A 13,116-nucleotide genomic window follows, 5' to 3' on the forward strand; every position below is an offset into this window, starting at 1 on the left:
GCCCTAAGAGACCAAAAATCCTGTCACAGCCAAACCTCACATCTGTGGTTCCAGCCATGCTTGGGAATCAAAGGGGATGGGTGGAAAAGAATAGATTTGGGTAAACAGAATTCCACTTCAATCATATTAAATTCCAGTCAACGGCAGGATCTCCAAGGCACCAGTTCTTAATCCATGTTTGGTGCTTCTCACTCTCCCAGACTGAGTCCTCTCCATCCTTCTAAAGTCACCCTCACAGCCTGGCCTAGGGCTGGGAAATGTCCAAGAAGGATGTAGGGACAGGGCAAGGAAAGAGCAAAGCAAAGGTGACTGGAGGAAGAACCAATATATGGGCTGAGGGACACAAAGCCTGGGCAGGAACAGCTGCTGGGATTTGTTGATCCTGGTGCTGTGGGAAGGCAGAGCCCAAAGGCAGCACAGCTCAGCACTCCCTGTGCTTCCTCCTGGTGCTCAAACACACAAAAGCAGAAATGGATGAGCAGGGGTGTCCTCTTCCCTTACTGGGATTTCTCTCCCCTCTGAATCAAAGAAAATAAAAAACCTCAAACAGCCAGAACAACCAACCTGTAGAAAAACCAAACACCGTCATTTGGTACCACACAGCAGCCTCAGAGAAATGTGTTTTGATGATTTGGAGCAATTGCTTTCAAAACAGAACGTGGCGTTGAAAAGGAGGCTGTACAAACATACTTTACATGGGAAGGCTTTGTGAAATTATATAAACTGTAAAAACGGAGAGATTTGGCCTCTGTTCGCTTTCCTTCCGCTCCTCAGGGTTGTTATTGCCTCATTATACAGTCGTTTGTACAATGTTTTGGCAGACATTTACTGTTGCATAAATTAAAGTCCCCGAATCCAGTCATGCCTACAGGTCTTTATGAAAATAACCAGCAACATTTTCATTTGAATGTCAAAGTTTGTCAGCCATTAAACTGATTGATTTTTCATTATGCTGTTCAATAGAAGCAGCAATCTCCAGCCTGTATGCAACATTACTCAGAGAAAAATATGCATCTTGGAAAAATCCTTCCTGCTTATTCTTTAAAACAGTCTCTTCAGAAAGGAACTGGGTTTTAAGCCTGGCTTCAGACATTTATTAATATACCAGCAACAGATATGATGCTGTAACTCAATTCTGTGAAACAGAATGAATTCATCTGTGGCAACCCAAAAATCCCAATAATACTTTAAAAACCTTTCCAAGTGGCTTTATAAGAAAAAATATCTATTGGTGTGAGGAAGAATAGGTTTAAGCTTAGCAGTGTGAAGCCTCCAGAGCACCCAGAACCCCAACCAGACCCTGCTCTGTGCAGAAGGATCCACCAGAGAGCCCAGCACTGCAGAGACACCTGTCAAGTGCAGAGAACAGTTTTCTTACCTTCTTGAATGTTAGTCTGCTCTGCAAAATCCCCAAGGATGGCAGCCAGTGAAGTGCCCAGATGGAACTCAAAACTTACCTCATATTCCTCCAAAACATCACAAAATCACTTCATCTGCTGCAGAAAATACTGCTGGAAATGCTGCTGCTAACACTGATGCTGAAAATCCAGGCTGGATGTTGGGGTGTCACAACAGCCCCTCCCACTTGGCAGTGCCCATCCACGGTCAGAGAAAATGTTATTTATCAACTGCAAAGCTCGGAGCACCAACTGTTCCCATCACCCCTCACCAAATCTGACTCCCACCACCCAGCACACCCCATGTGCCCACAAAGGAGGGAACCAGCAGGATTTACATTTGTTTTCTTTACCTTCTACTGCTTCCCACTTATTACTCAAGTATTATCCTTGGCCTGGCACCATTAAACCTCCTTGATGGTCTTTGACTCAAAGATTAATGAGTGTAGAGCACACCACAAAAAGACTCATTTAATTAAACTGGGACATGCTACAAAGTTTAGAACTTTGTAGCCTACAAATATGCATAATTCAAGCTGTAGAAAGGTAAATTAAGAACATGCACAATCTGGTCACTGTATATATACTGAATTTAAAAGCTAAGGACAGCAGGGAAATACTGTCAGAAACAGGGCCATGCTTACTGAGTTTTGAGACAGGTATCCAACTCGCTGCTTTTATTTTAAAACTGTCCTACAAAAGACCATTTATGCAAGTAATACATTACAACTGCTTAGAGAAATGCCATAAAGAAAGAAATCCATGGAATCCATTGTCCCCACTAAAGACATTACATGGAGTCCAAAATTCAGCCGTTATTTTGCACTTTATAACCACAAAAAAAGCTCGTGTTCATATCTGTGGTAAGAGACTGAAAGTGAAGTGCTGCCTAATTACTTCATTTACAAGCAGTACCACAGAATAAAACTGGGTAAGATTCTGCTCACTTAAATTCAGTGTTCCAAATCCCAATTATCTTCAAGGAGGACAATATTTCAAACTTCAGACTGGAGTATTCTGAGGTTCTTGCTGAATTTAGTCTATTTATTTTTTCTTTCTCAAAGGAAATGAATTAAGACTTTACTGAAAAAATGGTAATAACTAAAACCGCCCATGTTTAGTGCATGTAGCAGCATTTTTCACATTCACTGGACCGTGGACAACGAAACTGAAAGCTGATGTCAGGTTAGAGGAACTTTATTTTTAATTTAATAGCACAGTCAAAAGCACTTTACTACAGAAAGTTATGACTTTCATTATGTCTATAAATAGGCAACTTACTGAATTATCCCACCGAATGTTAATGACATTAGCATTAAGTCCTAATTAAACAATGAAGCGATATGCATTACAGTCTGCCACCAAACATGCATAATCAGAAAGATTTCAAAAAATAAGTATAATTTTATGTTATTTTTATTAAGCTGTAAACAAAGAGTTTGTGTTGATTGGTGAAACCTTATTTGAGAAACAGGGAAAATGTCAGAGACGGAAAAAGGGAGTTGAATAACAGAACATCTGCTATCCCAGTCACGTTATAATAGTTATATTTGATTTTTCCTCAGAAAATCATTGGCACCTCTACTTAAGTATCATTAACACTGTTCATCTCCTTTCTCAAATACATTTACTTTTATGAACTCTCGAAAGGCTTGAAAATACCTGTCACCATTTTACATCTTTTTACTACAGCGTTAAAGGGAAATGACTCAACCACGTCCATTGAGGAAACCAGTGCCAGAACCAAGAACTACACCTGTTTCTCCAGAGTCCCAACTTGACCCATCACCCACTGCTGGTGTTACACCTCATGGGAGTCCTCCTCTGTTGTTGTTTTTCATAAAAGCTGCCTTTTCTGCCTTAAAAATGTCTGATGTGGTTTTGAAAAAGGTGTATCCTTTGTTTTGTATTATTTCTGCATTCAAATATGGAGCAGGAAAATACCTCCTGACTTAGCTAATGAGTTGCTGTAAGAATCCCACAGTGGGTTCTCCCTGAATAATCTACAGAGTAAAAATGAGTCACTGAAGGTACTTAGCAAGGGCTTACACAAATTTTTGCACAGGAGTAAAGGCTGAATTCACTGGATAATTTATTCCCAACAAAAGACTCAGCCATGACTTGCAGTGACTTTCACGCTACGGAAAAGTTCCCAGAGCGGGAAGTGTTTGGTTGCATCGGGCTGACAGCTGCTCTCTCATCATGATTAAATGGCTTTCCCTTGGGTGAGCTCCAGAAATATGCTCGGGTTTGAAGCAGAAGAGATGCAGAATTCCACACTGGCCATTATGCACAGAAACAGCCCAGGAGTGTTTAGGGTTTTTTAAATTTTGGTTTTGAAGGGAAGACTCTTGCATCCTTTCCCAGACTCAAGCTTCCAGTGATTAAAAAGTGATTCCTCACTCTGGACATTCAGCTCAGGTACAACAGAGCAGCTCACCAGCAACCACCAGACTGGTTTTATGGCTTGTGAACGGGTCCTGAGGTGCCAATGAGCTGCAGTCTAGCAGTGTTATCCAGGAGTTTTATCCTTACCAACCTCACAGCTCCAGGATCCAGACAACAATCACTTCCAGCACAGAAGCATTTCTCAGCCCAGCTTCATCTTAGACCAAACGAAAAGGAATGAGAGCTCATGGAAATAGGATCCCTGAAGGTGGAGCAGAAAAAAGCCCCTATAAAAGCCAAGGCCACATTTGGTTGACACCAGTGGTGATGGCTGTCAGGCAGTAACGCCTCAGAAGAGAAGCCTCCTGTCTGAAAGGACAGATGGAGTGTCCATAGGCTTTGGCATGGCCCAAAATATACAGAATGTAGGAACAGCACTAAAACCTTCTCTGGACTCCAAAAGATACTATGAATTACGGGGTGGCACTTCAGAAGGAAGTATGAGATCCTGAAAATCTGTACCTAAAAATGTGGGTGTTCTGAGACTTCCTAAATTGTTTAGTCAAATACACCTGGGCCTGATGTCCCCTCAGGCAGGTACCCTGCACCTCTTTTGTCAATGCATGCAAGCAGGATAAATGTATTGTCTGTTGGAATTGTGACAAGAGTATTTCCTGTTAAAGTCCCCTCTGATCAGAACTCCCATGCAGGCAACAACTGTATCTTCCTGATACTTCACTGTCAACCTTCTAAATCCCAGATGTCACAGAGATTTACAACATTCCTGCTGGGCTCCCCAGCCAGATTTGGAAGAACCATTCACTCTTACGAACAGGAACTGGCAGCCTGTAAATAAACATAATGGTGGAATTGCTAATAAGCTCTATTTCCACCAAGAGTAATTCTGCTGCTAGAGATGAGGCTGACAACGTGAATTCCACATGGCTGACCATCTCCTACCACTCACCTCTACATCTCAAACTATCCCTCTATGGCAACTTTGCATCACATCAACTAAGTTCTTCAAATCATACACCTAAGTTAAGATTTCCATCTGATTATTGAAGCAATTAAACTGGGTTGCAATAAATGAATGTTTTATATCAGTGTCTCAAACTTCCAGTGGCACAACTACTTCTACATCTTACCAAAGATACTTGGCATTACTGCTTATCCAAAGCATTCAAACAACTGCCCTGCCATCACAACTCTCCTCACAGATTTTTGACAGTTTTGGTAATGCAGGTAATTCTAACTTTTGGACATTCTATAGGGGTTGATTTCTGCAAAAAGTTTAAATGCTAAACTTTCATGAGTTAATAATTTTGTCGTAAGACATAAACACACAAAGTTAATTAATACTCTTTCAGAAAATTGGTAAGAATGGTACATGCACACAGATCATCCAAGTTCCACCATGTGATCTCAGCAAACTGCTCCCCTCATTAGAAAATTAGCAACTGCATTAATAGCAGTCAAAAAATCCTCAGGAAAAATAAGAAAGGACACAAACAGCAGACAACATACAAAATCTGCAGAGATTATGAACAATTAATGGCTGAAGAGAACACTCATTATGGCAGAAAAGCCAGATGAGATCTCTGGAGAAGTTCAGGGTAGTTCCAAACACGAGAAATTTTACTTCTAAGAGGATGAGTTGCTACTGATGTGAAATTGTCAGGTAAGTAAAACCCAAAGATGAACTGCAGAGGATTATATAAAATATCTACAGCAGGAACTGACTGAGCAACAACACACACAATACAGAATGGATAAACAACCTACAGATAAACAATAACACTCTTATTTGTACTGCCAAGGTATTGAAACATGTGTGAGTGCTGAGGAAATGAATTTTACCCTTTCTCCAGAAGAGGTTATGAATTGTAAGTGACCCAGTCTCTTACTGTGTGAAAGCAGCACATTAATACTTCTGACTTGTCATTAATCAATACAGTACTGGCAAATTGTTCTTGAAACTAAGCTGTTGCAACTCACATTGCTGATGCAAAAAGATTTGGAGGGGACAGAGAGGAGCCTAAAACACAATGAGATCATGCAACCTCCTGAGTGTGGAAAGGGAAATTGGTCCCAGCTATGTAAAGAGAAATGTTAGGGGAACTCTGACAAAACTCACACTCTACAGAAAATACAAAACACAATATAAAAGATAAACCCTGAAAATTCCCCAAATCCTCTTCAGAGCACTCCAGTTAAAGAGCACACGCTCCTTCACATTCCCACATGGGGGCTGCCACTGCCTGGATGTTTCTGAATCAGCAAGTCCAACACAAAGGTATTTTTTCCAGGGGTCAATTTTCCCATTGATGCAAGGAGGATTTACACATGCAAGTCCCATTAACATTAATAGGAGTTACCCACATAAATCCCCTGCAATGAGAGGAGAAAGGACCCCATAGTCTGCAAGCATCTAAGTTCTAATGATTACCTGTCAAATGGCCCTGAGCATCATCTTCACCAGAAAAAGCAGACGAAGCAGCTTCATGGCTGAAAACCCTTCCAAAGGAGCAGTAACTAACTGAGTCCTACAGATAAGGCAACACAACAGCAGAGAGGAAAATGGCACAAAATGGGCTCTTTGATTATTAAGGGTTAATCCAATTAACCAACTTAAAAAGAAAGTACTCATTAAGGAAGGAATTCAAACATATCAAAGCACTCCTTAGAAAAAAAAGGTGTGAATATTGTATGAGCTCCAAGGTGCTTGAAGGATAATACAGCTACTTGTTTAAAAATTCAATTAACCTTATCTTTCTTTAACTTGATTTATTAATAATCCTACAGATAAATTGCCAGTTTTTGAAAAGTCATGTTATCTTTTGAATACATGGCGTATGACAAGCCTTAAAAACGACTTCACATCAGCCTAACCCTCACTTTGTGTGCTTAAAGAAAAGGCAAAATGCAGGTCAGAGCATGATTTCTGTAAAATACAACAGTCTTACCCAGTGCTACTGTGAGTGAGCTATTGGGTACTTAAGTACCATAGGAAAAACATTTGATGTTTCCATTCACCCCATGAGAGAGACATGAAAACAGTTTTTAAGCAATCAATGTAGTGTAAAGTCACAGCCCACAACTTGTAGATCATTCCATCAGATCTGAAATGAAATCTGCAATATTTCCAACTTGGCATCACGTGGACACGAAGCACCAAGATACAACTCTCTGTAAATTTGCTGACTTGGATAAAGCTGCTGTCACACATGTAAACTTCAGCCTTACTGCAGATCCTGAAAGCAGAGAACTGAACTATGAGGAAATCCCAGCTAACAGAAGAACTGCTTTTCTTTGAAAACAAATGAAAAGGAAACACAGAACAATGCACTTGCAAGTAAACCTTTAATTTTCATCAAACAACTTCCTTGTAAACATAGAAGATGAGAAATCCTATGATCCCTATTTTTGAGAGACAAACAAGGACTTGTCCTGCGCTTATTTCTTTTACAGATCTGTGGATGTTAATGACAATCACCATACACTCATGCCTTCCAATACACAGAGGAATTACAGCTAAAAGCAGAGGCAGCCTGTTGATTACTAGATATAAATAACTGCTCAATCACAAGCATCCAAAGATTACAGTTATTTAACACTGGAAACATTCCGGCCAGCGATTTTCTGAGGACTCTGGGATTCAGGCACATACACACAGAGCTATCCTGGAAACAAAGGATGCAAACATTAACAACCCGGGTTCTGAAATCAGCTAGAGAGGCTATATGATGCAGGACAAAGTGAAGGTTACAGTTATGCTGTAAAAAAATAAATAAATAACCTTTCTGGGCTGGAGCCACTTTCAAGGCAGGCACAGGCACCAGGGAACTGTACAGACCTGGCTGTGGCATGTCCAGGTAGTGCTGGATAGTCCTCACTCCATGGTATCTTCTATTTACTTACAGTATTTCAGCACTGCTGGAACTGTATCAGGTAGAAGTTTAAACCCCAACTCATCAAAACTCACGGACCTACTGGGTGCATGTTTTAAGGTAAATCTTTAAGTACATGATAAATATTTTTTATCCTCTGATTGCAAGCATTGCTCAGAAGAAGTGCAAGTTTAATACGGTCATTTACAAGAGCTTTCTCATTTTGTATGTATTTTTCTCATACAAACTAGGTTTATAAATACTTCAATACATTTTATTGTATAAATGCTTCATGGTTCATCATTACAAAATGCATAGTTTACAGCTATCACACTAATTTTAATCCTATTATTTGGGATCAATACAAACCTTTGGAATTATTTGTTGAAACTTCTCTCCACCACCACAAATCCCCTAAACTGATTGATCATCTAAACTTCTCAGACCCCATATTTTAAAACATTAACTACTGGCTTACTAAAGGCCCAAACACTGCAACAAATCCAGGGAAACCAACAACAGGTATGCCCCATTTATGACTTGGCTGGCATTTTGTCAGGACATCTGGCATTAGGTTTAAATTGCATTATTTTCCTGACTGGAGTAAATTAATTCACTAATGCAAACGTGTGATCTCTTAGATCTTATTAAAAAAACCCCTGAATGTAAAATTGTTCCATGTGAGGAGCATCTTTTGGATTATATTTGCTTCTAAATTATGGCATTGGTTTCAAAGCCATACAGGAAAGCCACTCCAGAACTGTCACTCTTATTGCCTTCAAGTTCCATTCATAAGAGCACTGTGAAGGACAGGCTGTGAGCCTCCCCCTCACTGGTTTAATCAGCACAGATCCTAGGATTTTTAGCAGAATTACATCTCACTGATAAGAAACTTGCACTTTCTTCCTTTTGCTTAGTTTTGACTTGTTGCCTGTTTAGAAGATGTGAGGATTTCTTCAAAAAATGTAAACCAAACCCAAATTCTCTTGATAAATCCTATTTCAGCACTTCAAATTTGTTCTAAATTTTTTGTTTAGCTACAAACCCTGCTGGATCTGGTGGACCTATGAATGTCTCACTATCAATGAAACTACTTGACAAAGATGATTGAAGCTGAGGGGAGTAAGGCCACAGCAAATACCACGGCTCTGGGGGTTTTAAACCTCTTTTTCTTACCCTTCCTCCCTTATGTTCTAGTTTGGGTCAACCTTCTCATCTACTCAGAGAACACTCATTCATTCACACATTCATTCACTCGTTCATTCTTCCTTTGTAACAGCAGCAGCTTCTCCACCACTGCTCTCCTCAGCTGGGGCTTCAGGTTTTGTCTCTGTTGAATTACTCAATCCAGACCCTTCTGGCTCAATCTCATCTTCATCATAAATAATATCTTCTGGATTGGGGGGTGGTGGGCAAAATTCCTCTGTTGGAAACATTTCTTTGAAAATAGTCTCAGCCTATTCAGAAAAGAAAAAAAAAAGAATAAGGTAAACTTTCCCTTGAACTGTAACACCTTGAGGCAATACTGCACAGATATTCAAGATTAACCTCCATCCTTTCAAATCAGTAGTGATTTAATACTTTGACAGTATTGTAAACACATGGGAAATCCATTCCTTCTTGCAGTCCTGGAGAAAGAAAAAGCAATTTATCTTTTTTACATTGTTCTACTGGGGAAGTCACAGCATGGGGTTTTGGGAAAAGTGCTGGTCATTCTACTTGTACTGAGAACAAGGAAGGGGACTTTTTGCAAGCAAAATGATCTTTTTACCTATGAAAGTATCTCATGCTGCAGTGAAATGCAGAGCATGGGAAAGATCTTGCCTCTTTCCAGAGACAGGGATCCATTTCACAGAACAAGCAAACCCAAGAAATTGTGTATCTGTACAATGCACATCGTACCTGTACAGCTTTCCTTCTTAAATTTAAAAACTGCAAAAAAATTTCCATTTCTGTTTTTCTGAACAGCTCAAACGTGGCTCCACTGACAACTCTTCTCAGCCAGTGGAGAGAAAGCAGACAAACACTGAATAACTCTGAAATCCTTCCAGATTAAAAAACCCAATCTAAACAGGTTAAAGGACAAATATTGGCCTGACAGTTTTAGTGCATCCTCTCATGAACATGAAGATGCCTCAGAAATCTGAGATACTTCAGGGAACACATTACTTTAGAACATAATGATTCATGTCAGGTTGTAGCAGTAAAAAACTGGAAGCCAGATGCTTTCCTGGATCCACACATACAAGATTTGAAGGAATCCTAACTGGCATTTTCATTGCATTTAGCCTGTCCTCAGGGCAAGGAAATGCAAATATCAACATTAATTCAGTATCACACTCGAAATTTAACAGTCAATTGTAATACAAGAAGAATAGAGTAATTTGTATACTGAGGTGTAGATGGATGGTTGCCCATAAAAAGTTGTGGTGTCTTGCCTTCTAAATAATGGACCATCAGTGCCAATCAAACAGCACAACAAACAGAAGTTAGTAATGCTAATGGTAATGAACAAATAAATCACTGCAAGTATCATTTAAACACTAACATCAAAATTATTAGAGAAATTAGATTCAATTTTCCCAGCTATTTCCAAAATTAACACACAGTGGGAGTTATGTCCTGTAAAAATTAAACTTCTTTGATGATCCTTCCAATTTGAACTAGGATTGTGTGACTTTTGACCTGTACTGCACCCTCTCTTTAAACCTTTCAGGTGAAAGATGGTGGTTGTTTCCCAATCTTTCCAGCTACCTGGTTGTATAATTTTGGAGTGTTATCATCTGTATTTCTGCATAAAGCAGAATAACCCAGACTTAAGTCTTTAAATTTAAAGTTCTGCAATCAAAAAACTGATGTGCCCAACCTGTTTGACAGCACAGTCATTTCCCAAAGCAGAGTCTGGCCCAGAACAGACATAAACATTTGGGGGTAAGCCAGAATAGGAATTTTTCTCAACTCCTGAAGAATCTCTCATGTTGAAGTAGACTGCCCAGAGGACTCGAGGTTTCTCCAGTTCTTCATTTTCAGTCTCTGAAAAAGAAAAAAAGGGTTTGCAGCAATCAGCATTCTTGTATGATGAGATAAATATGAAATCTAGCATACTGCAAGTCAAATTCTTAACATGGAATTACTGTAATCAAGTATTTTTTTCTTTAAAAAGACAGTTATTTTTACTTTCCACTTTTTCCTGAGATTCTCTTCCATCATACTTTTCCTTTCCACCCATGGGTATGTAAATTCTACTTGCTCTGCACACACTATGCCATGCCAGAATCAATGATCACCTACGAGCCTCCTCCCGAGGAGCTCGGTCTAAATTTAATACCTTTCCACTTCACATTATCTGCTTTGCTGTGGATAAACTCCAAGAGCACAGGAGGGGCTGAACAAGCCCTCTCTGGGCAGTGCCAACTCGAAGGCATTGCATTCCCTGTGCAAAGACATTTCTGATGTTTAATTTTTCCTCCCCTCCCATTTCATAGTTTATGTCTGTATAGGAACTCTTTCCCCTTGTGTGCATTCAGATTGAGAGTGTTTGAGATAACCTAAGGAGATTAACTGATGCTCATGGTTTAAATAAAGAATCCACAAATAATACATCACCCCCAAGTTAATTGAAGAATAGAAAGAATTCTGATAAAGAAGTACCAAACCCCAGATATTCTGGATCTGAAGTGTGTGATATGCAGTATGGAGAATCTCTAAACTGTGAAAGTGCAGCTAAATGAAAATAAATGACTCATTTGTATTTATCTACAATTACTGAGGACTTACACTGTGCTGCAGTACTCATCAGGAATACAAAATGATGCTGAATTAAATCTTCCTGGTTCATAATCTGCACCTTCCTGCAGTTACTCTGCACATTCCTAAAATCCCTCTGTGCACACAGGCAGAAAAGCCTCTGGGAAGGTGAAGGTCACTTTTGAACAGATCAGAATGCAATGGAGGAATACACAACACAGATTCTTAGCTTAATAGATACTATTTGTTTGGCATATTTGCTGTCCTCTTTTTGGTGTTTTACCTCCTCTAAAATAAATGAAGCTTGTAAAAGACCTTGTGAGATTTACTTCTTTCCAAGAAAGAAACTTCTAGATAACAACAGCATTCAAAACAGTATTTTAAAGCAGTTGAATTAGGAAAAAAAAGAGATAAATCTATGCTATTCCTTCAGTACCTTTTTATAACTGTCAAATAGTTAAAAAAAATAGGTGCTACCCATACTGAACAGTTTGAAATATAAATTAAATTCATCAGCCTGTGAAAGGCTGAGCCTTAATACAGGGCAAGATGCTCTTTAATATATTTAAAAGTTCACATTGCTCATAAAAGTTACTTCTTCCTCATTTAGGCAGGAAAATGAATGGAGTCCTCTTCTCCAGGTGACTTTGCCTCTTTGACCTGCCATGGCCCAGTGCTCACTTTATCTGGTGATTCATTTTCAATAACTCCAACAGTATTTGTTCTGACATTTTAATTAAAATACGACCACTACCTCATCCTGATGATAAAAAGGCCTATGTGTCAGGGAAAACTAGCTTTTCAGTGCCTCAGTGCACCTGAGGACCCCTATGATCACAGAGTTTCTCCAGAAGAATTTCAGGCAGGTTCTAAACAATATATCATTTCAAAACTGGATCACTTTAAACATTAAGATTAATGCTCCCCCTCCCCATATGATTAAAAGACACTAAACTGCCAGCTGATCTTCTCTTCACCCAGTCTTTGAAACACGTGGTACTGCCTTGGAAATTTTAAAGTGTAAGTTAAATATTAGAGGTTGGAAATCAGCAGGCTTTAAGGTAACAAATAGCAACATGAGAAGTGTTTGCAACACTCCAGTCCAAAAAAGTTACCTGGACCATTACCTGTACTCTACATCTTGTAGGCAAACCAATTATAAATATTATAAAATATTTCCACATCACAGTAACTTGTATTTATAGCAGCATAACCACTGTCACTGACAGCTGAGCATTGTTTCCTCACAGAACTATGATTTACTGTCCTGAAACATGAACACTATATTTAAAAATGCTTTGCCAGGCTTAGACCCAGCAACATCAATATGCACACTACCTATTCTGTGAGCATTACCAAAAATATGATTAAAGACAATATCTCAGGATTAAATTTCAAAAACTTGAGTGAAATTAGCCCAAAGTATCTCAGGGACCATTCCTAGGCAGCACCTGCTTTGTCAACAGCTGCTTTGCCCTGGGGCTGTGAAATTGTCCATCTCAAGGTCAAAGTTCATGAAAGTAGCTGGCAAGGTTTCCTTGAACTTAGGGCCAAATAATTAATTGCTGAAAATTCCTGGAAATCTGTCCTTCTGGTAACAATGTGTAACAACTTTGTGCTTCCACTGCTTCAAGCAGAATCCAGAGAATTTCACCAAAAGTAGCAAATAAGGAAACACTGGAAGGCAACAAAAG

General features: G+C 39.3%; 1 protein-coding gene across 2 annotated transcripts in view; it reads right to left on the reverse strand.

The window, feature by feature from the left end:
* Positions 1 to 2,578: 2,578 nt before the first annotated feature.
* Positions 2,579 to 13,116, reverse strand: part of CHM (CHM Rab escort protein) — a 52,559-nt gene continuing 42,021 nt past the window's right edge. The window contains exons 14-16 of one of the 2 annotated variants that reach the window (XM_050310329.1): positions 10,542 to 10,708; positions 8,956 to 9,132; positions 2,579 to 6,324 (exon numbers count right to left, since the gene is read on the reverse strand). In XM_050310329.1, coding sequence (XP_050166286.1) covers positions 6,238 to 6,324; positions 8,956 to 9,132; positions 10,542 to 10,708 — 431 coding nt within the window. In that variant the 3' untranslated portion in view covers positions 2,579 to 6,237. Of the gene's footprint in view, positions 6,325 to 7,129; positions 9,133 to 10,541; positions 10,709 to 13,116 lie in introns of those variants that run through there. The other variant, XM_050310328.1, reaches the window with a different exon arrangement.

The sequence above is a fragment of the Myiozetetes cayanensis genome, unplaced genomic scaffold (genome assembly GCF_022539395.1).
Source record: "Myiozetetes cayanensis isolate MyiCay16 unplaced genomic scaffold, myiCay2020 scf15, whole genome shotgun sequence".
Taxonomy (NCBI): domain Eukaryota; kingdom Metazoa; phylum Chordata; class Aves; order Passeriformes; family Tyrannidae; genus Myiozetetes; species Myiozetetes cayanensis.